The sequence below is a fragment of the Erythrolamprus reginae genome, chromosome 1, assembly GCF_031021105.1.
Source record: "Erythrolamprus reginae isolate rEryReg1 chromosome 1, rEryReg1.hap1, whole genome shotgun sequence".
Classification (NCBI taxonomy): domain Eukaryota; kingdom Metazoa; phylum Chordata; class Lepidosauria; order Squamata; family Dipsadidae; genus Erythrolamprus; species Erythrolamprus reginae.
In genome coordinates this window covers 405,671,032-405,698,092 of record NC_091950.1, presented here as the reverse complement: position 1 = coordinate 405,698,092, position 27,061 = coordinate 405,671,032, and the positions used below count along the sequence as shown (strand labels likewise).

General features: G+C 42.6%; 2 protein-coding genes across 2 annotated transcripts in view; one reads left to right on the top strand and one right to left on the bottom strand.

Annotated features, from left to right (window-relative positions):
* Positions 1–5,738, top strand: part of MYBBP1A (MYB binding protein 1a) — a 108,960-nt gene extending 103,222 nt beyond the window's left edge. Inside the window, exons 26-27 of the mRNA XM_070735224.1 lie at positions 2–126; positions 5,168–5,738. Of these exons, the coding sequence (XP_070591325.1) occupies positions 2–126; positions 5,168–5,573 (531 nt within the window). The 3' untranslated portion in view covers positions 5,574–5,738. The remainder of the gene's footprint in view (position 1; positions 127–5,167) is intronic.
* An 8,350-nt stretch (positions 5,739–14,088) lies between these two features.
* The window catches only part of SPNS2 (SPNS lysolipid transporter 2, sphingosine-1-phosphate), a 242,699-nt gene continuing 229,726 nt past the window's right edge, over positions 14,089–27,061 (bottom strand). The window contains exons 12-13 of the mRNA XM_070735225.1: positions 21,238–21,287; positions 14,089–16,435 (exon numbers count right to left, since the gene is read on the bottom strand). Of these exons, the coding sequence (XP_070591326.1) occupies positions 21,245–21,287 (43 nt within the window). The 3' untranslated portion in view covers positions 14,089–16,435; positions 21,238–21,244. The remainder of the gene's footprint in view (positions 16,436–21,237; positions 21,288–27,061) is intronic.

Genomic DNA, 27,061 nt, shown 5'->3' with positions numbered 1-27,061 from the left:
GGCATACAGCATAGACCTGACCGAGCTTCGTGACGTGCTCCAGACTCTGGGTCAGCTGGAGCAGTTTGAGAAGTCCACGCAACTTGACAACATGTACTGGAATGTTATGAAACTCCTGGGATTTAAGTAAGTTATAGAGCCCGTTTGGGGTCATGGTTACAGTGCCATGCTAGAAAAAGGGAGTTTTAGTTCCACCTTCAGCAACAAGTCACTGGCTGATCTTGGATCACTCTCTCTCTCTCCAGAACCGCCTACTACCGCACGAATCCCAGCGGCTGATAAGGTCCCACAGAGTTGGCCTTCTCTGGGTCCCGTTGACTAAACAACGTCGTTTGGCGGGCCCCAGGGGAAGAGCCTTCTCTGTGGCGGCCCCAGCCCTCTGGAATCAACTTCCCTCGGAGATTAGAACTGCCCCCACCCTCCTTGTCTTTCATAAATTACTCAAGACTCACTTACACCGCCAGGCGTGGGGGAGTTGAGACACCTTTCCCCCAGGCTTCTTTATATTTTGTTTCATGTTTGGTATGAATGTGCTGTTTGGTTTTTAAATATATGATAGGGTTTTATATGCTTCTTTTAATATTACATTTGTTTTGCTATAATATTGTTTTTTATTGTTGTGAGACGCCCCGAGTCTTCGGAGAGGGGCGGCATACAAATCTAATAAATAATAATAATAATTCTGGGAAGAATGCTGATTTTGAAATTTTGCCACAAAAACCTTAGGAATTAGAACAGTTGCCAGGAGACAACACAAACATGAAGTGGCATGCACACACACACACACACACACACACACACACACACACACGGGGAAGCTGCATGCTCCATGCAACCCCTTGGCCCTCCTAATCAGGCTTTTAAATTTTGGAATGAGCCAGCAGTGGGCAGCAGCTTCCAAAAAAGCCAATACAGTTCTAGGCTGCATTAACAGAGGGATAGAATCAAGATCACGTGAAGTGTTAATACCACTTTATAAGGCCTTGGTAAAGCCACACTTGAAATACTTGCATTAAGTTTTGGTTGCCACGATGTAAAAAGGATGTTGGGACTCTAGAAAGAGTGCAGAGAAGAGTGACAAAGATGATTAAGGGTTGGAGGCTAAAAGAAATAAAGAACGGTTGCAGGAACTGGGTATGTCTTGTTTAATGAAAAGAAGAACTAGGGGAGACATGATAGCAGTGTTCCAATATTATTATTATTATGATTATTATTTATTGGATTTGTATGCCGCCCCTCTCCGTGGACTCAAGGGTTATTGTCACAAAGAAGGAGGAGTCAAACTATACTCCAAAGCACCTGAGGGTAGAACAAGAAGCAATGGGTGGAAACTAATCAAAGGAGAGAAGCAGCTTAGAACTAAGGAGAAATTTCCTAACAGTTAGAACATTAATCCGTGGAACATCTTGCCTCCAGAAGCTATGAATTCTCCAACACTGGAAGTTTTTAAGATGTTGGATAACCATTGGTCTGAAGTGGGGTAGGGTTTCCTGCCTAAGCAGGGGGTTAGAATAGAAGACCTCCAAGGTCCCTTCCAACTCTGTTTTTATGATCTGTTTTATTGGTCCCTTACAACTCTGTTATTAGGATTAGGGCAGTGTTTGTCCAATTTAGCAATTTTAAATTGCATTTATTATTTATTTATTTATTTATTTATTTATTATTGATTGATTGATTGATTGATTGATTGATTGATTGATTGATTGGATTTGTATGCCGCCCCTCTCCGCAGACTCGGGGCGGCTAACAACAGTAACAAAACAGCATATAACAATAATCCAATACTGTACTAAAAACAGTTAAAAACCCTTTATTATAAAAACCAATCATACATACAGACATACCATGCATAAAATTGTAAAGGCCTAGGGGGAAAGCGTATCTCAATTCCCCCATGCCTGGCGGCAGAGGTGGGTTTTAAGCGGCTTACGAAAGGCAAGGAGGGTGGGGGCAATTCTAATCTCTGGGGGGAGTTGGTTCCAGAGGGCCGGGGCCGCCACAGAGAAGCCTCTTCCCCTGAGCCCCGCCAAGCGACATTGTTTGGTTGACGGGACCCGGGGAAGACCCACTCTGTGGGACCTAACTGGTCGCTGGGATTCGTGCAGCAGAATAATAATAATGGACTTCAGCAAAGCCTTTGATACGGTTCCACATAAAGAGCTGATAGATAAATTAGTGAAGATTAGACTTAATCCCTGGATAGTTCAGTGGATTTCAAGCTGGCTGAAGCATAGACATCAGAGAGTTATTGTTAATGGCGAGTATTCTGAGCAGAGACAGGTTACAAGCGGTGTGCCACAAGGGTCTGTTCTGGGTCCTATTCTTTTTAATATGTTTGTGAGTGACATAGGGGAAGGTTTGGTATGGAAGGTTTGCCTATTTGCCGATGACTCTAAAGTGTGCAATAGGGTTGATATTCCTGGAGGGGTCTGTAATATGGTAAATGATTTAGCGTTACTAGATAAATGGTCAAAGCAATGGAAACTGCAGTTTAATGTTTCCAAATGTAAAATAATGCACTTGGGGAAAAGGAATCCTAAATCTGAGTATTGCATTGGCAGTTCTGTGTTAGCAAAAACTTCAGAAGAGAAGGATTTAGGGGTAGTGATTTCTGACAGTCTCAAAATGGGTGAGCAGAGTGGTCGGGCGGTAGGAAAGGCAAGTAGGATGCTTGGCTGCATAGCTAGAGGTATAACAAGCAGGAAGAGGGAGATTGTGATCCCCTTATATAGAGCGCTGGTGAGACCACATTTGGAGTACAGTGATCCCCCGGTTATTGCGTCCCCGACCATTGCGAACAGGGTAATTCGCGATTTTTCAACCCGGAAGTCAAAACACCATCTGCCCATGCGTGCCCTTTTTTCTATGGGCACGCATGCGTAGATGGTGCCCGGCAGATCAGCTGCTGGGCGGCTTCCCTGGGTCTTCCCCCTCTTGCTGGCGAGAGGGCGAGCAGCGGGCATCAGCAAGGAGTTTCCCCACCGCCCACACAAACTCCTCGCTGCCGCCCGCCCTTCGCCCGCCCACACCGTTCATTCTCGCGGCCAGAGCGAGCGCGGACAAGCTGTTCGCTGGCGCTAGCTCTCGCCTGCCTGCCCGCTAGCGAGGAGCCGCCTGCCTGCTCGCTAGCGAGGAGCCGAAGATTGGGGGCGGCGCGACGTCGCCACCGGCATGGGGGGCTTACCAGCACCCACCGGACCCCCAACCCGGGTTTGGGGGGCTGCTAGGAAGCCCCCCATGCCGGCGGGGACGTTTTAAAACACCCACGCGACTTTCCAATGAGTCCCGAAGACAAACGCGTTGTCTTCGGGACTCATTGGAAAGTCGCGCGGGTGTTTTAAAACATCCCCGCCGACATGGGGGGCTCGCTAGCACACCCCCAAACCTGGGTTGGGGGTTCGGGGGTGTGCTAGCGAGCCTCCCATGTCGGCGGGGATGTTTTAAAACACCCGCGCGACTTTCCAATGAGTCCCGAAGACAAACGCGTTGTCTTCGGGACTCATTGGAAAGTCGCGCGGGTGTTTTAAAACATCCCCGCCGACATGGGGGGCTCGCTAGCACACCCCCAAACCCGGGTTGGGGGTTCGGGGGTGTGCTAGCGAGCCTCCCATGTCGGCGGGGATGTTTTAAAACACCCGCGCGACTTTCCAATGAGTCCCGAAGACAAACGCGTTGTCTTCGGGACTCATTGGAAAGTCGCGCGGGTGTTTTAAAACATCCCCGCCGACATGGGGGGCTCGCTAGCACACCCCCAAACCCGGGTTGGGGGTTCGGGGGTGTGCTAGCGAGCCTCCCATGTCGGCGGGGATGTTTTAAAAACACCCGCGCGACTTTCCAATGAGTCCCGAAGACAAACGCGTTGTCTTCGGGACTCATTGGAAAGTCGCGCGGGTGTTTTAAAACATCCCCGCCGACATGGGGGGCTCGCTAGCACAGCCCCAAACCCAGGTTGGGGGTTCGGGGGTGTGCTAGCGAGCCTCCCATGTCGGCGGGGATGTTTTAAAACACCCGCGCGACTTTCCAATGAGTCCCGAAGACAAACGCGTTGTCTTCGGGACTCATTGGAAAGTCGCGCGGGTGTTTTAAAACATCCCCGCCGACATGGGGGGCTCGCTAGCACACCCCCGAACCCCCAACCCGGGTTAGGGGGGTGCTAGCGAGCCCCCCATGTCGGCGGGGACGTTTTAAAACACCCGCGCCGCCCCCAATCTTCGGCTCCTCGCTAGCGCTGCGGAAGTAAAAACACCATCTGCACATGCGCAGATGGTGTTTTTACTTCCGCAGCGCTACTTCGCGAAAACCCGCTCGTTGCGGGGGGTCCTGGAACGGAACCCTCGCAAAGAGCGGGGGATCACTGTACTGTGTTCAGTTCTGGAGACCTCACCTACAAAAAGATATTGACAAAATTGAACGGGTCCAAAGACGGGCTACAAGAATGGTGGAAGGTCTGAAGTATAAAACGTATCAGGAAAGACTTAATGAACTCAATCTGTATAGTCTGGAAGAAAGAAGGAAAAGGGGGGACATGATCGAAACATTTAAATATGTTAAAGGGTTAAATAGGGTTCAGGAGGGAAGTGTTTTTAACAGGAAAGTGAACACAAGAACAAGGGGACACAATCTGAAGTTAGTTGGGGGAAAGATCAAAGGCAACATGAGAAAGTATTATTTTACTGAAAGAGTAGTAGATCCTTGGAACAAACTTCCAGCAGACGTGGTTGGTAAATCCACAGTAACCGAATTTAAACATGCCTGGGATAAACATATATCCATTGTAAGATAAAATACAGGAAATAGTAAAAGGGCAGACTAGATGGACCATGGGGTCTTTTTCTGCCGTCAGTCTTCTATGTTTCTATGATTATAATAATACTAATACTACTACTACTACTACTAATAATAATAATAATAATAATAATAATTTATTAGATTTGTATGCTGCCCTTCTCCGAGGTCTCGGGGCGGCTCACAACAATAACAATACAATAAACAGTAATACAAATCCAATATAAATAAAAACTAGAATTAAATTCCCAGAACTCCCCAGCCATCCATGGAAGGGAATTCTGGGAGTTGAAGTCCACACATCTTAAAGTGGCTTGAGATTGAGAAACACTGCGTTTAAGGGGTGGATGTCACAGGTCCTTTCCTCTTCTTGATTTTGCAGGCGGCCTGTGAAGGCGAAAGTCGTCGTCCAGCCTGCAAACGGAACTGCGGTTGGGTCCCTCAAACGGAAGAAGAAGGGCTTTCTGCCAGCCACCAAAAAACGCCAGAACCGCAAGAAGGCCCAGCCCGGCCTGTCCAAGGAGGACGCTCCTGAGAATGGCAGCAGCAGAATCCCTGCTGTTGGTGAGGTTGAGGGTCCCTCGGAAGGAAAGAAGAAAAAAAGGAAGAGGAAGAGGAAGCAGCAGCAGCGAGTGGCGGACGAGGGCAAGAGGGAAACGTTTGAGGGGGGGTCTCCAGCAAAGAAGAAAGCTTTGTCCCCAGGGACCACGAAAGGGGCTGCGGGGCCACATGGCCAAGCGAAGAAGAAAAAACAGCAACGCAAAGGAAAGAAAAACAGGACTGACTAAATTTTGAGCATAGAGGGGACTGTTTTTATCAACTTCTGGGAAATGTGTTTCGAAAGTTGCAGAGGAAATCTGCTTCTGGATTCCATCCGGCAGAATTAAAACTGGTTGTATTATTTTGATAACGGACTTAATTGTCATAAAGCAGTCTTGGGACTTCCTACCTACTTTATTTTTTTTTAAATTATTTTTATTAATTAGATTTGTATGCCGCCCCTCTCCGTAGACTCGGGGCGGCTAACAACAGTAAAAAAGACAATATGAACAAATCTAATATTAAAAGTAATGTAAAAAACCTCAATTTAAGAAACCAATCATACATATATACATACCATGCATAAATTTTATAAGCCTAGGGGGAGGGGAATACAGTGTTTCCTCGATTTTCGCGGGTTCGAACTTCGCGAATAGCCTATACCACGGTTTTTCAAAAAATATTAATTAAAAAAATACTTCGCGGTTTTTTGCCTATACCACGGTTTTTCCCACCCAATGACATCATATGTCATTGCCAAACTAATAATTTTTGCAAATAAATAACAAAAAAAATTTATTGTTAATAAATAATTATGTTTATAAATATCAGGATCACTAAGTGTCTTATTCAATGGTGAGTACCAGTAATAATGGTGAGTAAATGGTTGTTAAGGGAATGGGAAATGGTAATTTAGGGGTTTAAGGTGTTAAGGGATGGCTTGTGATACTGTCCATAGCCAAAAATGGTGTATTTACTTCCGCATCTCTACTTCGCGGAAATTTGACTTTCACGGGCGGTCTTGGAACGCATCCCCCGCAGAAATCGAGGGAACACTGTATCTCAATTCCCCCATGCCTGACGACAGAGGTGGGTTTTAAGGAGCTTACGAAAGGTAAGGAGGGTGGGGGCAATTCTGATATCTGGGGGGAGTTGGTTCAAGAGGGTTGGGGCCGCCACAGAGAAGGCTCTTCCTTCTCATTCATATCACCTGGCATGGCTTCCAAAAGAGCCAAGCTGCAAACAGCAGAACACATTCTGGATTTTTAGGTGTGAATGAGTTTCATTTGACGATCCCAGCAATGTAATTTTATAAGTTGCTCCTGGAAAACGAAGCACTTTGGAACAAACTCCCTGTAACGTCTGGATCAGTTCCGCCTCCTTGGTTTTAATAATAGAGGGCATCAAGCTATGATGTTGCTTTGGTTACTTGGAGTTAAATGACAGAAGTTATATTTCTGAATTTTTTAAAAATATTTTTTTAAAAATCTTTATAAAATTAAGACTAAAATGACATGCCTCGGCTCAGGTAGGTTTGAAAAAATTGTACTTTTCACACATCTGTCCAAGAATGGGTAAGACCTCTTACAATAAACAGAGTGTGTAAATTCAGAAAAAGCGCTGAATGTTTTTGCCACCTGACTCCAAATGACCCTGAGCTTTTAGTAGCATTTCAGAGTACGCTTATCTGGGCACTATACCAGAAAGTGTTGTGAGTGGTTCACATCCAGTTCAGCTGGTCATGGATTTCGAGGACCAGGCGACGGAGGAGTACTGGCATCGTCAGCTGGTGTTCTTGCCATTTGAGTGTGAGAGTGAGGAAGAGTTAGGGACTGAGGAACCACCAAAGACTGTAGAACCCTCAGTTAGGGTATTGTCTGAGTCAGAACACGATGGGGATTTTGAGGATCAGGAACCCCTGCTAGATGCAAGAGTAAGGAGGATGGGATCCAAGCATGAATATCTCTCTGGAAGGGGTTCTTGGCGTTGATGAGATCTATGGGACATTTGGCCAGTCCTTAGAAGTATATAAAGACAGGATGATGGGAAAGAGGGTGGGGCAAACAACGTACATCATGGAGGACAGTGCCTCGGAGATGAGAGACTTTTCTGTTTCCATGGAGTTTGATTCCTGCTTTGGGCTTGAGCTGTAATAATCCCCTGGACTGTGTGAGTAGTTAATTAAAGAAGACATATCAGTAGTGGAGATTTATGACTCTATTCTGGCTGGCATCCGGGACTCTTTCTGTATTTTGCTAATGAGAGAAACATGGCCAACACTGTGTTTCAGAATTTTGTTTTATCAAGAGACTGTCTATGGGTGCTTTTGAACTAAACTGTGAGTGGGTCTTTATTGCGGATAATTGATCCGGCCAGACAGAACAGAAAGGTATTTATTTTACAGCAGTTTATACCTTACTATCCCATTAGGTTTGTTTGTTTGTTTGTTTATTTATTTATTTATTTGATTTTATTTGATTTGATTTGATTTGATTTGTATGCCGCCCCTCTCCGAAGACTCGGGGCGGCTAACAACAGTAAAAAAGACAATGTAAACAAATCTAATATTAAAATAATCTAAAAAACCCCAATTTAAAGAACCAATCATACATACAAGCATACCATGTATAAATTCTATAAGCCTAGGGGGAAGGGAAAATTTCAATTCCCCCATGCCTGACGACAGAGGTGGGTTTTAAGGAGCTTGCGAAAGGCAAGGAGGGTGGGGGCAACTCTGATATCTGGGGGAGCTGGTTCCAAAGGGTCGGGGCCGCCACAGAGAAGGCTCTTCTCCTGGGTCCCGCCAAACGACATTGTTTAGTCGACATTGTTTAGCTTTCCCAATGCCTGCAATGACTTAGAGCAGTTGTTACACGTTACCTTCCTTCTAAAGATCTTTGGCATCACATTTCTCTGTTTTGGGATTTAACTGTGAGGCTAAAGTGAGGGGAGTCCTAGGACAGTGATGGTGAACCTATGGCACAGGTGGCATGCGGAGCCATTTTGAAGGGCACGCGAGGTGTTGCCCTATGTCAACTCCAACTGATTTTCGGCCTTGGGGAAGGCCATTTCACCCTCTGGAGGCTTCAGGCTTTAATGTTTTAAAACATTAAAAAAGAAAGTCAAGGAACACTGTATATCAAGGGTGAGAATTCCCAGATTGCAGAGAATCACAGAGGTCACATCATGTCTTGTGGGCACCAATTGGTCTAGATCAGGGGTAGGCAAAGTTGGCTCTTCTATGACATATGGACTTCAACTCCCAGAATTCCTGAGCTAGCATGATTGGTTCAAGAATTCTGGGAGTTGAAGTCCACGTCATAGAAGAGCCAACTTTGCCAAACCCTGATCTAGAAAACATGCATGCCTACAACATTCCTTCAAAATACAATTTGTGCTTCCCAGACCAGCTAGTCTTTGATGTACGACAAAAATTGAACCCATTTTACGAGCTTTCCTGCCACAGAGGATAAGTGAATCACTGCAGTTGTTCAATTAGTAATACAGTGTTCCCTCGATTTTCGCGGGTTCGAACTTCACGAATAGCCTATACCACGGTTTTTCAAAAATATTAATTAAAAAATACTTCACTTTTTTTTCTATACCATTGTTTTTCCCACCCGATGACATCATACATCATCACCAAACTAATAATTTTTGCAAATAAATAACAAAAAAATTTATTGTTAATAAATAATTATGTTTATAAATATCAGGATCACTAAGTGTCTTATTCAATGGTGAGTACCAGTAATAATGGTGAGTAAATGGTTGTTATTGGAATGGGAAATGGTAATTTAGGGGTTTAAGGGATGACTTGTGATACTATCCATAGCCAAAAGTGGTGTATTTACTTCCGCATCTCTACTTCGTGGAAATTCGACTTTCCTGGGCAGTCTCAGAACGCATCCCCCGCGAAAATCGAGGGAACACTGTACTGCTGTTCCCCATTGCCAAGTGTCTTGTTAGAAGGTCACAAAAGCAGATCACAAATCTCCGGGAAATTCCAACCGTCATAAATACGAGCCAGTTGCCACGCGTCTGAATTTGAATTATGTGACAATGGGGATGCTGCAACAGTCAGGTAAAAATAGTCATAAAGTCATAAATCACTTTTTCCCAGCACCGTTGTAACTTTGAACAGTCACTCAACAAACCATTGTAAATCGAGGACTACCTGTAAAGCTCCAGCCTCAGCTCTTATTCTCATATGTAAAATAATGCACTTGGGGAAAAGGAATCCTCAATCTGAATATTGTATTGGCAGTTCTGTGTTAGCAAAAACTTCAGAAGAGAAGGATTTAGGGGTAGTGATTTCTGACAGTCTCAAAATGGGTGAACTGTGGAGTCAGGTGATAGCGAAAGCAAGTAGAATGCTTGGCTGCATAGCTAGAGGTATAACAAGCAGGAAGAGGGAGATTGTGATCCCGCTGTATAGAGCGCTGGTGAGACCACATTTTGAGTATTGTGTTCAGTTCTGGAGACCTCATCTACAAAAAGATATTGATAAAATTGAACGGGTCCAAAGACGGGCTACAAGAATGGTGGAAGGTCTTAAGCATAAAACGTATCAGGAAAGACTTAATGAACTCAATCTGTATAGTCTGGAGGACAGAAGGGAAAAGGGGGGCATGATCAAAACATTTAAATATGTTAAAGGGTTAAATAAGGTTCAGGAGAGAAGTGTTTTTAATAGGAAAGTGAATACAAAAATAAGGGGACAATCAGGTTTTTTGGGGAAAAGATCAGAAATAACGTGAGAAAATATTATTTTACTGAAAGAGTAGTAGATGCTTGGAACAAACGTCCAGCAGACGTGGTTGGTAAATCCACAGTAACTGAATAACAAAACATGCCTGGGATAAACATATATCCATCCTAAGATAAAATACCGGAAATAGTCTAAGGGCAGACTAGATGGACCATGAGGTCTTTTTCTGCCATCAATCTTCTATGTTTCTATATATAAACTGGTAGCAGTTTGTGACAATAAATTGCATTTATTTTTTGGGGCGCCACTTACGGAATATTGAATCTTAGAATTCTGAAGAAGACGGAGGAGCCATCTAGTTCAAATCCTGTCCCTATAAATAGGAACTGATTTCTCGAGAGATAAGACTAGTATTAAGTGGAACACTTCTATTGTAGGCTTCCCTCTTTCAGAACAGTCAGCCTCACAAGGTCAGGGTGGGAAAAGATGATTAAAAACTTAAATTGGTTTTGGAAGGCCTTTGGAAAAGGATGATTTGTAGTTATCGGAACCTAGAATGGCTGTTAACTGTTTTAAATGTGTACACTTGTACAGCGGCTCAGTGAAATAAGCCCAAAAGGTACAAAGGGAAATCTAATGTGAAGCATTTTATGGCTTTAGCTCTTTACCTTCCCAGAATTGGTCTAATTCCTTGCTACAGATTTATTAAAAACCTCAATCTTGGCCTCTTTATACAGCTTTTTTTTGAAAGTGAGGAAGTCTAACTGTTACTTATTTGTATGTTCCCAACTTTCCTGAACAAGCTATTTTAAAATCTTTGCATAGAATGTTAATAGGGGAAAGTATAGATTTACAGACCATCTAGTCTGCCCTTATACTATTCCCTGTATTTTATTTTAGGATGGATATATGTTTATCGCAGGTATGTTTAAATTCACTTAGTGTGGATTTACCAACTACGTCAGCTGGAAGTTTGTTCCAAGCATCTACTACTCTTAGTAAAATATTTTCTCAGGTTGCTTCTGATCTTTCCCCCAACTAACCTCAGATTGTGCCCCCTTGTTCTTGTGTCCACTTTCCTGTTCTGTCTGGGTTCCCCCAGACGTCAACACCAACTAAAAAGAGTAGCCAGACACGCTGGTAAAAAGCAAAGTCATTTTATATCTTTGAAAACAAACACAGATAACAAAAATTGTTCTTACAAACGGGAATGTTATGAAGCTTCACAGAAGAGTCACGATGGCCAGACAATACAACAGGCTTCTTGCTGGCACACACCACTGTAGATAATAAAACCCACGCCTCCCCCAAGTTTTCAGCCTTCGAGGCCACAAGCCAGAATCAGAGACGCCAAGGATCGAAGCAAGGTCACAGGACTCCCAAAAGATAACTCTCCACAATACAGGAAGGGCGGGCCTGCCTTTTCAACCTTTCTGAGGAGAGCCACACCCAAACCCAGCTGTTGCCTATTAGGGATGGAAATACCTGGCTAATTGTCCCCTTCTTTGTGCTGCCCTTCTCTGCCTCATATCTATTATGGCTTGTGCGTTCTCATCTAATGACTCCAGGCTACTCGCTGGGGAGAGCTCCCCCCTGGGGGTCTCAGGCTGTTCTCCCTCCTCCTCGTCCTGACATTCCTCTTCCCCGTCTGCCTGGTCCTCCTCCTCCTCCTGTTCCTCGTCCTCCCCCTCTGAGCATGGAGCCGGCAGAGTTCCAGCCGTTCCCTGAGGAGCCTCAGACTGAATCACAACACTTTCCTATTAAAAAAACTTCCCTCCTGAACTTTATTTAACCTTTTAACATATTTAAATGTTTCAATCATGTCCCCCCTTTCCCTTCCGTCCTCCAGACACCACAGATTGAGTCCATTAAGTCTTTCCTGATACGTTTTATTCTTAAGACTTTCCACCATTTTTGTAGCCCATATTTGGACCCGTTCAATTTTATCAATATTTTCTTTCAGTCCACATTGTCTCATCACATTCATTGGCCAGGGGGCAAATATCTAATGGCCCCAGGCCTGGCGGCATAAGTGAGTCTTCAGACTCTTACAGAAGGCGAGGAAGGTGGCGGCAGTACAACTCTCCAGGGGGAGCTGATTCCAAAGGGCTGGGCCCCCCACAGAGAAGGCTCTTCCCCTAGGTTCCGCCAAATGACATTGTTTAGTTGACGGAACTTGGAGAAGGCCGACTCTGTGGGACCTCACCAGTCGTTGGGATTCATCAACAACAGAAGGATTATTACAGGAGATAAGTGAGGCCACCTGTGGTTGGGTGGGGTTGCTGTAATTAGTGCTACAGATAAAAAGAGCAGCATGCTGGTTTAGCCTCATGGAAGTTTATCTGATTTATAGTTTCGTCAAGATCATGGTTTTGCTGTTTCCCTGTTCAAGACTGTGTGTAGACTATCTGGACTTTGGAATTGGAATCAACTTTCCAATTACTGGGTGAGAAATTGGATTGCATTTAACCTGTGCTTTGTGTGTACCAGAAAATCCCTTTGACATTTAAAAAAGGAGTTTTTTCTGCTTTTCTGTTGATAAAGACTTTTGGTTTTCTTTCTATCCTGTGGTGTGTCTTTTTGGACTAATTACCCTGTAATTACAGGCGGTTAGGACACGCCGGCAGAACACATGCCGTGTAGGGCTTTATAGGTTATAACTAACACTTTGAATTGAGTCCGGAAACCAATTGGCAGCCAATGCAGACTGCGGAGTGTTGGAGAGATATGCACATGTCTGGACAAGCCCATGACTGCTCGCGCCGCTGCATTTTGTACAATTTGTAGTTTCCGAACATTTTTCAAAGGTAGCCCCATGTAGAGAGCATTGCTTTCTGGCATTAATATACTGCCATAATGTACATTTCTCCAATTCTTTGCTATTTCTATGGATCAGGGACCGATGCACAGAAATACACAGCAAACAGTGTATATCATCTGTGTTGTGGTTAGCTCTGGCCCAGCTCCTGCCCCAAGGACTGTGGATGTGGGGGAGACATCCACATGCTGCAGGCCTGTTTTGCCCCCCCCCCGGTGGAATCTGCTGATGAAGGCTCCTCTGACCAAGAAGACATGAGTGACAGGGAGGAGGAGAGTGTGGCAGACAGCTCAGAAGGAGATCAATTATCTAGCTCCTCCTTGGATTCAGAACAAGAGTTAATGATACAGCCACGCATGCGGAGAGCGATGCATAGGCAACAACAACTGAGAGATTATTATCAAAGAAAATGAGGCCACCTGTGGTTGGATGGGGCTGTGGTGATTAGTGACTGGGTTTGGCCATTGTGGAGGATTATCTGATCGTTGTGTTTCGTGACTGCTTTACTGACTTTGACCTTTTGTGTGCTGACTTTTCCCCGCTTTGAAACTAAACCAGAGCAAAGTGTGTTTCACTTTGTGAAAGAAGAAGCACTGTGAATTGCCTCACAGCTGCAAGCTAAGTATCACAGAACTGATAAGGGACTTGTACAAATTACCAGTTTGTTTGGAGAGGAGTGCTCTTTGCTATACCGAAAGAGGGCTTAGGTTAAGGGAATTTTCATGATAAAGAACATTGTTTTGAATTTTCAAACGTGTTTGTGTCTGAAATTTGTACCTGTGAATTTTTGGGAGGAGTCTACCAGAAAGCCCGACAGAACACATCTGTATTTTTTAGAGTCTACGGAGAGAGGCGGCATACAAATCTAATAAATAAATAAATTGTTTGCCGGGGTGGGGGGGAGGACAGAGGGAGATTTCCCCCCTTCTTTTCCTCCTCCAAAACTAAGGTGCATCTTATATGGTAGGTTCCCTAACTGCCATTCATTTTCATATTCTGTAGAAACTCCTGGCCAACATCTCAGGTTGTGGAAAACCAGTACATGGAAGTCCTTCTTAAAGACACACACACACATTGAATACACACACTTTGGCAACCCCTCTGCTGTTATCTTGGCGGAAGCTCCCGTAGACTTCAACTACTTGCTCATCCTCATAGTGTAAATTCACACAGTGCAAAGGGCAGAACAGCAGCAGTTACAGGAAACAGGAAAACACCAGCCAGCCACTGTTTAAATATGTTTTATTTCTTAATTTACATTATGTATGCGTATACATATATATATCTATATATTCATTTATATATATATATATTTGACTGCTTTGTATTTATACTCTGAGATCCATAATCAATTTCACTGTCTTTTAAAAAATAAAATAGCCATTTGTTCAATTTTTGCTTCTGAAAGAAAATCAGAAAAAACAATTGGAGTCCTGCCTTGTATAACAAGAAAAACATTAGTATCACGCTTCCGTGCTTTCCACTTGTCAAAGTGATTCATTAAATGTCTCTTTTTTGTGAAAAGTCTGAGAACAACACCACCAATTCCTCCAAATCAGGCCTGGCTGGAAGATGGAATGGGGAATTGCGAAGAGGAGTCACTTCCCATCTTGTTGGGATCTTTCGAAAACTGAATTAGTCTCATTTAGGAGGAGTATTGGGTAGAGCTCTTGGTTGGCTTCCCTTCGTGACTGAGATTCATAGACAGGAGAAAACAGAGGCCCTTTTTAATATTTATTGATGTCTGTTCAAGTGAGATCTTTTTCTTCCACTTTGGTATAACCTGCAAGCCCAGTTGCTGGTTCTCATTCTCTCAAACCTGGTTTAGCATCCCCAGTCAAATATTTTGCCCTAGTTTTACAAGTTTTGGGTTGGAAACTGCCACTGGATTAAAACAAAAATGCTCTTTTCTGCTAAATGGCAATCTTGAGTTTCGGAAGGACTGGTCGAATTTGTTGGAGTTGACTCTTTTCCTTGGCTGGGAGCAGGTCCCTTGCTGGCATTATTGGATCCAGCGTGGGTTGGTCTGCTTGCTTTAGTGCCGTTTAGATTCCCTACTGCAGTGATTTGGAACAAGGCAACATGCTAAATTGGATCCTAAAAAGAGAGCAGGGAACAATTTTTTGCAGATTGTATCAGGGCCAAAGAAGTTTAAAAGGAGCTGGAGGATTCCAGACACCGATCCTACAACACTTCAGCTTTGGAATGAGAGCAGCTGAATTTGAATGACGCTGCCGTGCAAATCTGGATAACTCTACAGGGGCAGGGAAGGAATCAGTCCCGGCAATGTGGAGCAACTATCTATGCTGAAGATGAGTTATTGAAAACTGTATGTGAGCATGGCACGTGTATGTGAGAAAAATCTATTAGAATCTGCTGTCTGAAACAAACTGTAGCCAAGATCCATTTCAGATGGAATTAATTTCTGCTCTGTCTCTACTTTTGACGTCTGGAAGGCTGTCAGTTTCCTGGAGATCTCGTGGAAAAGGGATGAGATAAACAGAGGACTGGTTGGGATTAAGAATACTTTGGAGCCACGGGTCCTTTCCCGAAGTCAAAAGGGTGAATTGCCTACCACCTTCTCACAAACTGTAGACATCTCCCTTGGGATCAGGAGCAAAGAATTTCAACGTCTGTGCAAAATTCAGGATGGAATTTTAAGGCCCTTCTCCACTTTAACTTGTAAACAGAAAAACAATTGTTTTCTCTTTAAAAAGAGAGAGAGAGAGAGAGAGAGGAGGATATTTCCACCGGTAATGGTCAGTCAAATAATTTTCTTTTTTGGCCTGGAGAATCATTGGTAGAAGTGTTGATATCTTGCTGTCATATCTCTGTTTCTCAAGAGACTTGGAGGGGGGGGATCTGACATTCCCCCTTGGAAAATTATAAATCTCCAGTCATGTTGGACCAAAAACCCCAACAACAATTAATTGATAGGTCTGAGGTAGCTCCAGCAGTAAACTGCTAGTGCAAATGACAGTCTTAGGTAAAGCAAAAGGAAAAAATAAAACAAACCTTATCCAGCTAATCCAATCTTTTTGGTTTTTTTCCTTGCAGGAAAAAAAATGGTACCCTACTACTTTATTAAAGAGCAGAAAACATATTTGGGGAGCTCTAATCAGAAGGCAAAGCACTGCTTTTGTGGGTGTATAATGGTACAATGTCTTCACTTGAAGAGAGGATTGCTGACCAAAAGCAAAGGTCTTAAATAGTGTTAGATGCTTGCTCCGTTAGCAGACGTGGGTGTTTTCCTTGGCTGAAAATATAATTAGTTATATTTCAATTATATAAGTATAATCAGTTTTCCAGATGCCTCTCTTTGGAGGTGAGAGGATGAAAGGAACAGCACCCATCCAGATTGGGAGCAAGTTGCCATCCGTGCCTCTACAAGGCTCCTTGTATGCCCAGCATCCGCCTTCATTTTGCGGAAGCACCATCAACCAATTGGGTCTGGAGTCTGGATTTTCTCTGGTTCCAGGAATGGGGAGGAGAGGGGGGAGGAAGGGGGTGTCTTCCACAGGTGCTCATTCTGGAGTTTAGTGGCAGCTACGAAAGATTGCCTTCATTGCCCGAGATGTCAGCTGCGAGGAAGGAAACAAAGAAGAACTGTTAATGTGGGGAGAAGGATACAGATGCTTTCACAGAGAGCCTCAAATCTATAGCACATTCTTTTGTACCGGCTTGGACCATTGCAGCCAGAATACAACAGGCGGCAAATTGCTGGACTGGTTGGGAAAAATATATATTTAGGTTTCTGTTGAAAAGGTTCCCTTAGACTTTGTGAGTAACCGATCATTTAAAGCACAAACCCAGTGCTGCATCTTGGATTTTCTTATTAAAAGAGCACAATGTGGCTCTTCACCTCAGAGGGAAGATGTTGACTACTAGATTCACTCTTTACATATATATATCTAGATTCTATTGTATATCTATACCAGATCTCTCTCTCTGTGTGATTTATCCTTCTCTATAATCTACGTGTCCCTATCATTATCTTTCTATGTATCTATTTATCTATCTCAGAGATTGCCTCTTTCCCCATCTATCTCTTCTCTTCTCTTTTCTCTCTCCCTCTCTTATCTATCAATCCATCCATCCATCCATCCCTATCTATCATCTATCTATCTATCTATCTATCTATCTATCTATCTATCTATCTATCTATCTATGTATCTATCTATCTATCTATCTATCTATCTATCTATCTATCTATCTATCTATCTATCTATCATCCATATCTATCTATCTATCATCCATATCTATCTATCTATCTATCTATCTATCTATCTATCTATCTATCTATCTATCTATCTATCTATCTATCTATCATCCATCCCTATCTATCTATCTATCTATCTATCTATCTATCTATCTATCTATCATCTATCTATCTATCTATCTATCTATCATCTATCTATCATCCATCCATATCTATCTATCTATCTATCTATCTATCTATCTATCTATCTATCTATCTATCTACCTATCATCCATCCATCCATGTATCTGTCTGTCTATCAATCATCTCTCTCTCTCTCCCTTCTCTCTCCCCCCCTCTTCTATCTATTATATTTATACTCTGCCATAATCTCATAAGACTCTGAGTAATCCACAAATGTCAAAGTGTAAAGTAACCCCCCCCCCAAGAACATCCATAATCCAAGTAAATCAAGAGATATATATTTTGTATATACAGTATATATACAAAGATATATGTCATAGAAGTCTGACGGCAGAAAAAGACCTCCTGGTCCATCTAGTCTGCCCTTATACTATTTTCTGTATTTTATCTTAGGATGGATATGTGTTTATCCCAGGCATGTTTAAATTCAGTTACTGTGGATTTATCTACCACGTCTGCTGGAAGTTTGTTCCAAGGATCTACTACTCTTTCAGTAAAATAATATTTTCTCATGTTGCTTTTGATCTTTCCCCCAACTAACTTCAGATTGTGTCCCCTTGTTCTTGTGTTCACTTTCCTATTAAAAACACTTCCCTCCTGGACCTTATTTAACCCTTTAATATATTTAAATGTTTTGATCATGTCCCCCCTTTTCCTTCTGTCCTCCAGACTATACAGATTGAGTTCATTAAGTCTTTCTTGATACGTTTTATGCTTAAGACCTTCCACCATTCTTGTAGCCCGTCTTTGGACCCGTTCAATTTTGTCAATATCTTTTTGTAGGTGAGGTCTCCAGAACTGAACACAGTATTCCAAATGTGGTCTCACCAGCATTCTAAATAGCGGGATCATAATCTCCCTCTTCCTGCTTGTTATACCTCTAGCTATGTAGCCAAGCATCCTACTTGCTTTCCCTACCGCCTGACTGCACTGTTCACCCATTTTGAGACTGTCAGAAATCACTACCCCTAAATCCTTTTCTTCTGAAGTATTTGCTAACACAGAACTGCCAATACAATACTCAGATTGAGGATTCCTTTTCCCCAAGTGCATTATTTTACATTTGGAAACATTAAACTGCAGTTTCCATTGATTTGACCATTTATCTAGTAAAGCTAAATCATTTACCATATTACAGACGCCTCCAGGAATATCAACCCTATTGCACACTTTAGAGTCATCGGCAAATAGGCAAACCTTCCCTACCAAACCTTCCCCTATGTCACTCACAAACATATTAAAAAGAATAGGACCCAGAACAGACCCTTGTGGCACACCGCTTGTAACCTGACTCTGCTCAGAATACTCGCCGTTAACAATTACTCTCTGATGTCTATGCTTCAGCCAGCTGCAAATCCATTGAACTATCCAGGGATTAAGTCCAATCTTCACTAATTTATCTATCAGCTCTTTATGTGGAACCGTATCAAAGGCTTTGCTGAAGTCCAGGTAGGCAATATCTACGGCACCACCTTCATCCAACACCTTTGTGACATAGTCAAAGAAATCAATGAGATTAGTCTGACATGATTTGCCTTCAGTAAAGCCATGCTGATTTGGGTCCAATAAGTTATTGTTTTTTAAATGCTGATTTATCCTCTTTTTGAGTAGAGTCTCCATCATTTTAACTACCACTGATGTCAAGCTAACTGGCCTGTAGTTACCAGCTTCTTCTCTACTGCCCTTCTTGTGGATAGGCACAACACTGGCCATTCTCCAACCCTCAGGAACTTCTCCTGTTAACAAGGATTGGTTAAACAAATCAGTCAGGGGGGTAGCAATGACAGATCTGAGTTCTTTAAGAACTCTGGGGTGGATGCCATCTGGACCCATTGCCTTATTTATCTTTAATCGTTCAAGTTCTTCTAAGACATCGGCTTCTAAGATCACTGGAGCTAAATCCGTACAGCTGGAAGCAATGCTATATCCCTCTATAGTATTATTTTGTAAGGTGTCTTTTGAGAAAACTGAACAGAAAACCAACTGATAAGGCTGACAAAAACCAACTGATAAGACTGACCAAAATGATCTCATGATCTGAGATCAAAACGATCTCAGTAAAGACGCCCTTTGAAGAGTCCTGACCTGAGCTGCTTCTGGAACATAATCAAAGAAAAAGCCAACCAGGTGTCCACTAGAAGAAGGTCTGTCGAATGTCTGATGCTATCACAGAGAAGTAATGCTTTCAATCCTCAGTAATTCCGAAGAATTACCAGAATCAGAGAGAGTGGATAGCTAGATCCCAATTAGTAAAAGAGAGTGGACCAAGCTGATGGGTAGGGCTAATATAAGTATCGTATTCTGAGTTCCTACAGCTCCAACTAATGTATATTGGAAGCAAGATGCTTTACTAAGTGGCTTCAACATTTCCTAATACTTCCTTCACTTAATTCCAATTGCATTTAGCTAAATGTGCATTGGGCCATATACAGATGCCTTTTTAAGATGTTGAGAAAATGGTTATCTTAAAGTTTAATTCACAAAGGACAACATGAAAGAAAGGCCATATTGAATAGTTTAGTGGGATATAGTGGGATATTTTATTTATTTATTTATTAGATTTGTATGCCACCCCTCTGCGTAGACTCAGGGCGGCTAACAACAACAATAAAAAACAGCATGTAAATCCAATACTTAAACAACTAAAAAACCCTTATTGTAAAACCAAACATACATACAAACAAACAAACATACCATGCATAAATTGTAAAGGCCTAGGGGGAAAGAATATCTCAGTTCCCCCATGCCTGACGGCAGAGGTGGGTTTTAAGGAGCTTACGAAAGGCGAGGAGGGTGGGGGCAATTCTAATCTCCGGGGGGGAGTTGGTTCCAGAGGGCCGGGGCCGCCACAGAGAAGGCTCTTCCCCTGGGCCCCGCCAAACAACATTGTTTAGTTGACAGGACCTGGAGAAGGCCCACTCTGTGGGACCTAACTGGTCGCTGGGATTCGTGCGGCAGAAGGCTGCACATATACAACTCTAGACGTTAAACTACAAGTAGTCCTAATTTTGTGATCTGCAATTTGGTCATTAAGCAAAGTGGTTACTAAGTGAAAGCCTAAAGTTTTATGATCTTACTTAGGATTTCCTTTGCCGTACAGACCTCAAAGGTCATAAATTTGAGGACCAGAGGCCAACATACTTTCTGAGAGCCATTGTAATTGAGAACACTCTCTAAAAAACATAGTCACAAAACCAGGACTACTTGTGTTTCAAAGAGAAGCATGTATTTCTTTTAATTCGTAGCCAAACTTAATCTAGTTTTGTTATAAATTAACGCTGTCACTGTTCACATGATATGTTTAATCAGGTCAAGTAAAAGCTTAGCAGATACGTTCAGACATGTAGTTTCAGTGACACTTATGTTCAAGTCAATTTATCATTTAAACATGCCTGGGATAAACATATATCCATTGTAAGATAAAATACAGGAAATAGTATAAGGGCAGACTAGATGGACCATGAGGTCTTTTTCTGCCGTCAGTCTTCTATGTTTCTATTACCAAATTGCTGAATCCCCAAAATGGACTAATTAAGTGAAGCATCTTGAATGAACATGGCTAACTTGCATATAAAAACTTCCTATAATTCAGTCGTCCCCCCCCCATCTGCATGCTTTACAAATTGTTCAGCGGAGAAAGGGACACTAACCAGAGCATCCACCCATGGTTTAAAATTGAGTTCACATCCAAACCTTGGCTAACCAGTCTGGATTAAAGTGAAAGCTATATTGCCTTTTATGAAGACTTCCTGATGTTATTCAGCATGTCAAGCGAAGAGACTTCATCTGCAGTCAAAATTGTCCTTTCATTTCAATGGGCTTATGAACTGTTTATCTGAATGCAGCTATTTTATTGCAAGTAACCTGCCATCATAAAATTGCCTCTTTGGGGGGAAGGATGGCCCGAAAACAGCATCCACTAGAATTCCAAGCAAGCCCTGGAAATTCCTAAAAATTTTACTCCTTGTGTTTGTTACTTACCGCCGTCTCAAACTTTCATTGAGGTCGGAGGCATCATAAGTTGGTTTACCCTGGGGAAAAAGAAATGGAATTGTCAGCTTTCAAGTTTTTTTTTTTTTTTTTACAACATGCATACATAATCATATAGGAGAGTGATAGCGAATCTTTTTGGTACGTGTGCCAAAAGGATGTGTGTATGCGCGCTAGCATGCGTCATGTGCCCACACCCATTCCATCTGTTCCCCACACATGTGCACAGGCCTCACTGGGATGGTGAAAAAAAACAGCAAAATGGGCAAACTGAGTGTGTATGATTGTGTAGCAGATACATTTTTTATAACAATGCATTTTAAATTGGTTTTTAAATTTTTTTAACATTAGATTTGTATTTATATTGTATTGCTGTTATGTTGTGAGCCACCCCGAATCGTTGGAGAGAGGCAGCATACATATCTAATAAATTATTATTATTATTATTAATTATAAACCAGAAGTTTGGAAAAACGGACTTCCGGTTTGCCGATTGTGCTGTTTTTCACTTTTAGAGGAGCTTCCTGAAGCCCCAGAGTGCAAAAAACAGCTCAAAAGTCAAACGAGAAGTCCGTTTTTCCGAACTTCCAGTTTTCCTGTTGGGCTGTTTTTTGTATTCCGGGGTTTTGGGAAGCTTCTCTGAAACCTCCGGAGGGCTAAAAGGTCTTCTCCAACGCCAAATATCAGCTGGCCAGCACATTGGAGCTGACATAGGGTAATGTCTCATGTACCCTCTAATATGGCTCTGTATGCCACCAGTGGCACGCGTACCATAGATTTACCATGACGGATAGAGAACTTTTTTTTTAACATCCACATGCTATTGCCAAGATCTACACCGTGACTCATCTGTTCTTTCTGCACAGGTAAGCAGTTTAGAAAGGGGGAAAAATCCATATGGAAAAGAGGCTCCCAGAGAAACATCCAGATATGCAATTTTGGGTCCTAGAATTCCCAGCATTGGGAAGTTTCTCAAGTTGGAGAACCCCAACCTAGGTCTTCCTCAAGTGGTTAGATATTGGGAGGTTTAGAGTCCTCTGGTTGTTAATTATACAGGTAACCCTCCACTCGTGACCATATTTTTATGGTTCTATCTGACTTTGTTTTATTTATTTGTATCCCGCTTTTATTACTTTTACAAACTTTTTCCAAACTTTTCCAAACAACTCAAGCCAACGAACATGTCTAATACACCTTCCTATTTTCTCCACAACCATCACCCTGCGAGGTGATTTAACAGATTTGGAAAGGACCTTGTAGGTCATCTATTCCAGTGAATGATAAGCTTTGGTTTACAAATTGCTCTGTATCCTCACCCCACTCAATCTCTTTGGAGATTGTTCTGCCGGCAGGGTGTCTCAACCGCCTGTAATTACAGGGTAATTAGTCCAGGAAGACACACACCACACGATAAAAGGAAAACCCAAAAGTTTTTATAAACAGAAAAACAGAAACAGCTCCCTTTCTAAATGTCAAAGGGATTTTCTGGTAAACACAAGGCACAGGTTAAATGCAGTCCAATTGCTCACCCAATAACTTGGAAATTGAGTCCAATTGTAAAGTCCAGAGAGTCCACACATACAATCCTGAAGAGCAAAAACCACGATCTTGACAAAACAATGAATCAGATAAACTGCCATGAGGTTAAAACACCAGGCTGCACTTTTATCTGTAGCATTAATTACGGCAGCCCCACCCAACCGCAGGTGGCCTCATTTTCTCGTTATAATCCTTCAGTTGTTGTCTCCTATGCATCACTCTACGCATGCATGGATGTGTCATTAATTCTTGTTCAGAATTTATTTATTTATTTATTTATTTATTTATTTATTTATTATTTAGATTTGTATGCCGCCCCTCACTGTTACATCATGTAATATCTTTTTCTGTTTTAATGTAAATATTTTTTTGTTTTAATGTAAATATTCAGTAAAGATTATTTTAAAAAAAGAAAAAAGAAGCTCTATATACATTATATCTATGGTTGATACTGAGATTCCAACACCGGAGACCAAGATGCACAATCTATTTTTGCTGTCCACCAAATTCGATGATCCGGTATTCCCTTCTGCTTGCGCCCTAGGGAAGCAAGTCAACGAAGGGAGAGAAAGAATTTCATTTTTCAAAACGGTAAAAGGCCATCGATATTCTGTTCAAGGTATGGGGAGAAATGGTACACAAGCTTCTCAATTGTCTGGTCACTGAGGAGCACCAAAAGTGTGTCCGAGATGAACAATGGGTTACAAAAGTGAGTGTACGCAAAGACCAGGCCGAGTAATAGACAGCAGCCAAACAGCAACAACAACAGAAATTTGGCTACCACCCATAACCAATGCAGGACCTTCCTTTCTTTAGACCCGTCCCGGGCCACTCCCAGCAGCCTGGCCTCCATGAGTTCATGCATCAGGACGCCCGATGGCACCTGGTTCTTCTGATCCAGCCTCACAAACGTGGCCTGCTGTGCGCAGAGGTCCTGTTGGTTCTGCAGGTCTTTGATGCGGTTCCTCAGGTTTTCCCTGGCTTTCTGAATGGTCGCGACTTTCTCCTTCAGTTGGCCCGATTGGGTTTTCTCCACGTGGTATTTGTGCTCCATGTCGGAGAGTTGGTCCTCCAGGTTATGCATGTATTTTTCTACCTCCAATGGGAGGTTGCGCATCTCCTTGAAGTCGTTCTCGTGAGCCGGCTTGTCATTTTTGAAGAGGGCCACTTGGCTAGTGACCTCGTGCATTTCCTGGTTGAGGTCCTTGTTGGCTTTCACCAGCGACTTGTTCTGCACCGCTAGTTCGTGGATCACCATGTTGACGTGATCAAAGCTTTCGCGAATGTCCTCCACATTTTTCTGCAGGTGTTCCATGCTGGACTTCAGGTGATCCACCGTCTCCCGAAGACCCCTCTGCTGATCTTTGAGGTATTTCTTGTGTTGGAGCAACTCCTGGTTCTCCGTATCCAAGGAGGCCACACTCTCTCTCAGCTCCTCTATCTGGCGACGGAGATTACTATTGGTTGCCGAGAGTTCCTCCAATGACATTGTCTGCTTTTTTTGGACCTTGCCCCTTATTTAAATAAATACTAAGTAAAATATTTTGGAGTCGCTTTTCTTCTGATCCAAGTATTTTGAACAGGGTTTTCCGGTACTGCTGTTCAAAAGAATCAACGATGCCAGGAATGTTGACATTTGCCATGGCAACCTCCAGCCAATGAGGTCAGGAGAAGCCTGTGATGTCATTAAGAATGGCTATGCTTTGACTTGAACATGGAGTTTCAGGGGGGGAAAAAATTCTCCGCAGAATCCAGGGATGATACAGATGATTAGATTAGATTAGATTTATTGGATTTATATGCCGCCCCTCTCCGCAAACTCGGGGCGGCATATAAATCCTGACTGATCTCTTCCTGGGCTGTCTGTCAAACTTCCTTCTTCCCTGTCACTCACACTTCCTTGGTCAGAGGAGACTTTGTCGGCAGATTCTACTGGGAGCAAAACAGGCCTGCGGCATGTGGATGTCTCCCCCACCTCCACCTCCACATTCCTTGGGGCAGGAGCTGGGCCAGAGCTAACCACAACAGAGATCAGGTATTACAGTTTTTAAAACGATACAATCAGGCAATTAGCAAAGCTCTTAAAAGTTAAAAGGCCCACACAATTTCCACAAAGTATTTTTCTTTTGTCAGGAATAGATTTCTGTTTGGTATAATGGTGTTATGCACACCGATAACCAGTGTTCCCTCTAATATTTTTTGGGGGTGGGCGGAAAAGTATAGTGTCTGAGCGGCAGTCCCTTCAGGACTGGGTGGCACAGAAATATTAAACAAACAAACAAACAAACAAACAAATAAAAAACCCACCCTGTTTTGCCTCAGAGAATTTCAAAATAAAATACTGTACTGTGTGTCTATAACAGTGAGCTCATAATAGGGCAACTCTATCAATATCAAAATGCCACTTAAATAGTTGAGCTAGTTTCAAACTAGATTTTGATTTTCTTTCTCTCTTCCTTACTCCCATTCTTTTTCTTTCTCTTTTCCTTCCTCTCTTTTTTCTATCTGTTTCTCTCTCTTCCTCTCTCTCTCCTTCCCTCTCACTCTTTCCCTCTCGGCTTCTGGGCAGGTTTGGAAAACTCTGAGTTGATGATGATTTTTAAGTAAGCGATTGCTCACTGCTCAGCTTAGAGGGAACTATGCCGATAACTGCTGTTTGGATGACTTTACATATCAAGACCTGCAGCTGACAAAAGCGTCTTTCGTCACACAGTCTTACCGAGTCTGATTTTTAACTTTTTAACCCCCCCCCCCAATGAAATTACAAGCCTTCAATTCCCAGCATCTGATCTTAGAACACAGAACCTAGGACAATAGCCTGTCATTTTACCTTCTTTCTTTTCCAAAATAGCACGCCACTTTCTAAATACATCCACCAACAAGGTTGAAACAAAAAGCAACACGGCGTGACGGATAAGATTAAAAACAGCAACACAACAAAGGAGATATTTAAAACAGTAAACGCAGTGAAAGCAGAGGGCGCAAACCATTGAGAAAAAGAAAACAAAGGAAAAGGCCAAGCCTAAAAGGGTAAGTCTGACTCAGTGACAGAAAGAGAAAGGGATTCAAACAAATGGTTGAAAGCCAAAAGCCAAAAAAAATGGAGAAGAATAGCCCATTTGGATTACACAAATACCTAGTAATATTGTTTTTATTTAAGTCACACAGGGAGATTCTTAAACCAGTACTCAATCTAAGCTGCTGAAAGACCACAAGGGTAGATATATGCCTTGAGGATTAACCAGGGGTGAAATGCTACCGGTTCGGGCGTGCCGCTAGTGGCAGCCGTCAGTGGCTTGGAGACATAACCAGTTCCAGCAACCGTTCTTTATACGTTTTATCTTCAAGTCCCCTAGTCATCTTTGTTCTGTTCTCTGCACTCTTTCTAAAGTCTCAACATCTTTTTTACATGTGGTCTTGCTGTATAGAGCAGTGTTTCCCAACCTTGGCAAATTGAAGATATTTGGACTTCAACTCCCAGAATTCCCCAGCCAGCGAATGCAGGAGTTGAAGTCCAGATATCTTCAAGTTGCCAAGGTTGGGAAACACTGGTATAGAGCACTGGTGAGGCCACATTTGGAATACTGTGCTCAGTTCTGGAGACCTCACCTACAAAAAGATATTGATAGAATTGAACGGGTCCAAAGACGGGCTACAAGAATGGTGGAAGGTCTTAACTTCATAAAACGTATCAGGAAAGACTTAATGAACTCAATCTGTATAGTCTGGAGGACAGAAGGGAAAGGGGGGACATGATCGAAACATTTAAATATGTTAAAGAGCTAAATAAGGTTCAGGAGGGAAGTGTTTTTAATAGGAAAGTGAACACAAGAACAAGGGGCCACAATCTGAGGTTAGTTGGGGGAAAGATCAGAAGCAACATGATAAAATATTATTTGACTGAAAGAGGAATAGATGCTTGGAACAAACTTCCAGCAGACGTGGTTGGTAAATCCACAGTAACTGAATTTAAACATGCCTGGGATAAACATATATCCATTGTAAGATAAAATACAGGAAATACTATAAGGGCAGACTAGATGGACCATGAGGTCTTTTTCTGCCGTCAATCTTCTATGTTTTTATGTTTCTATGAAAGATATTCTTCATTTTTAAAAAGCATTAAGCCATTTTTAGGATTTACAAGTCAATTACTATTTGCTTTCTTCTTCAAAATAGTGGGAAACCCCTATGGTTATTTTAGCAATTATGGACAGAAGTACTGCAGAGTATCTACAAGGATACGTTTGAGGGCTGGTACGTAGCCCAGAATCAC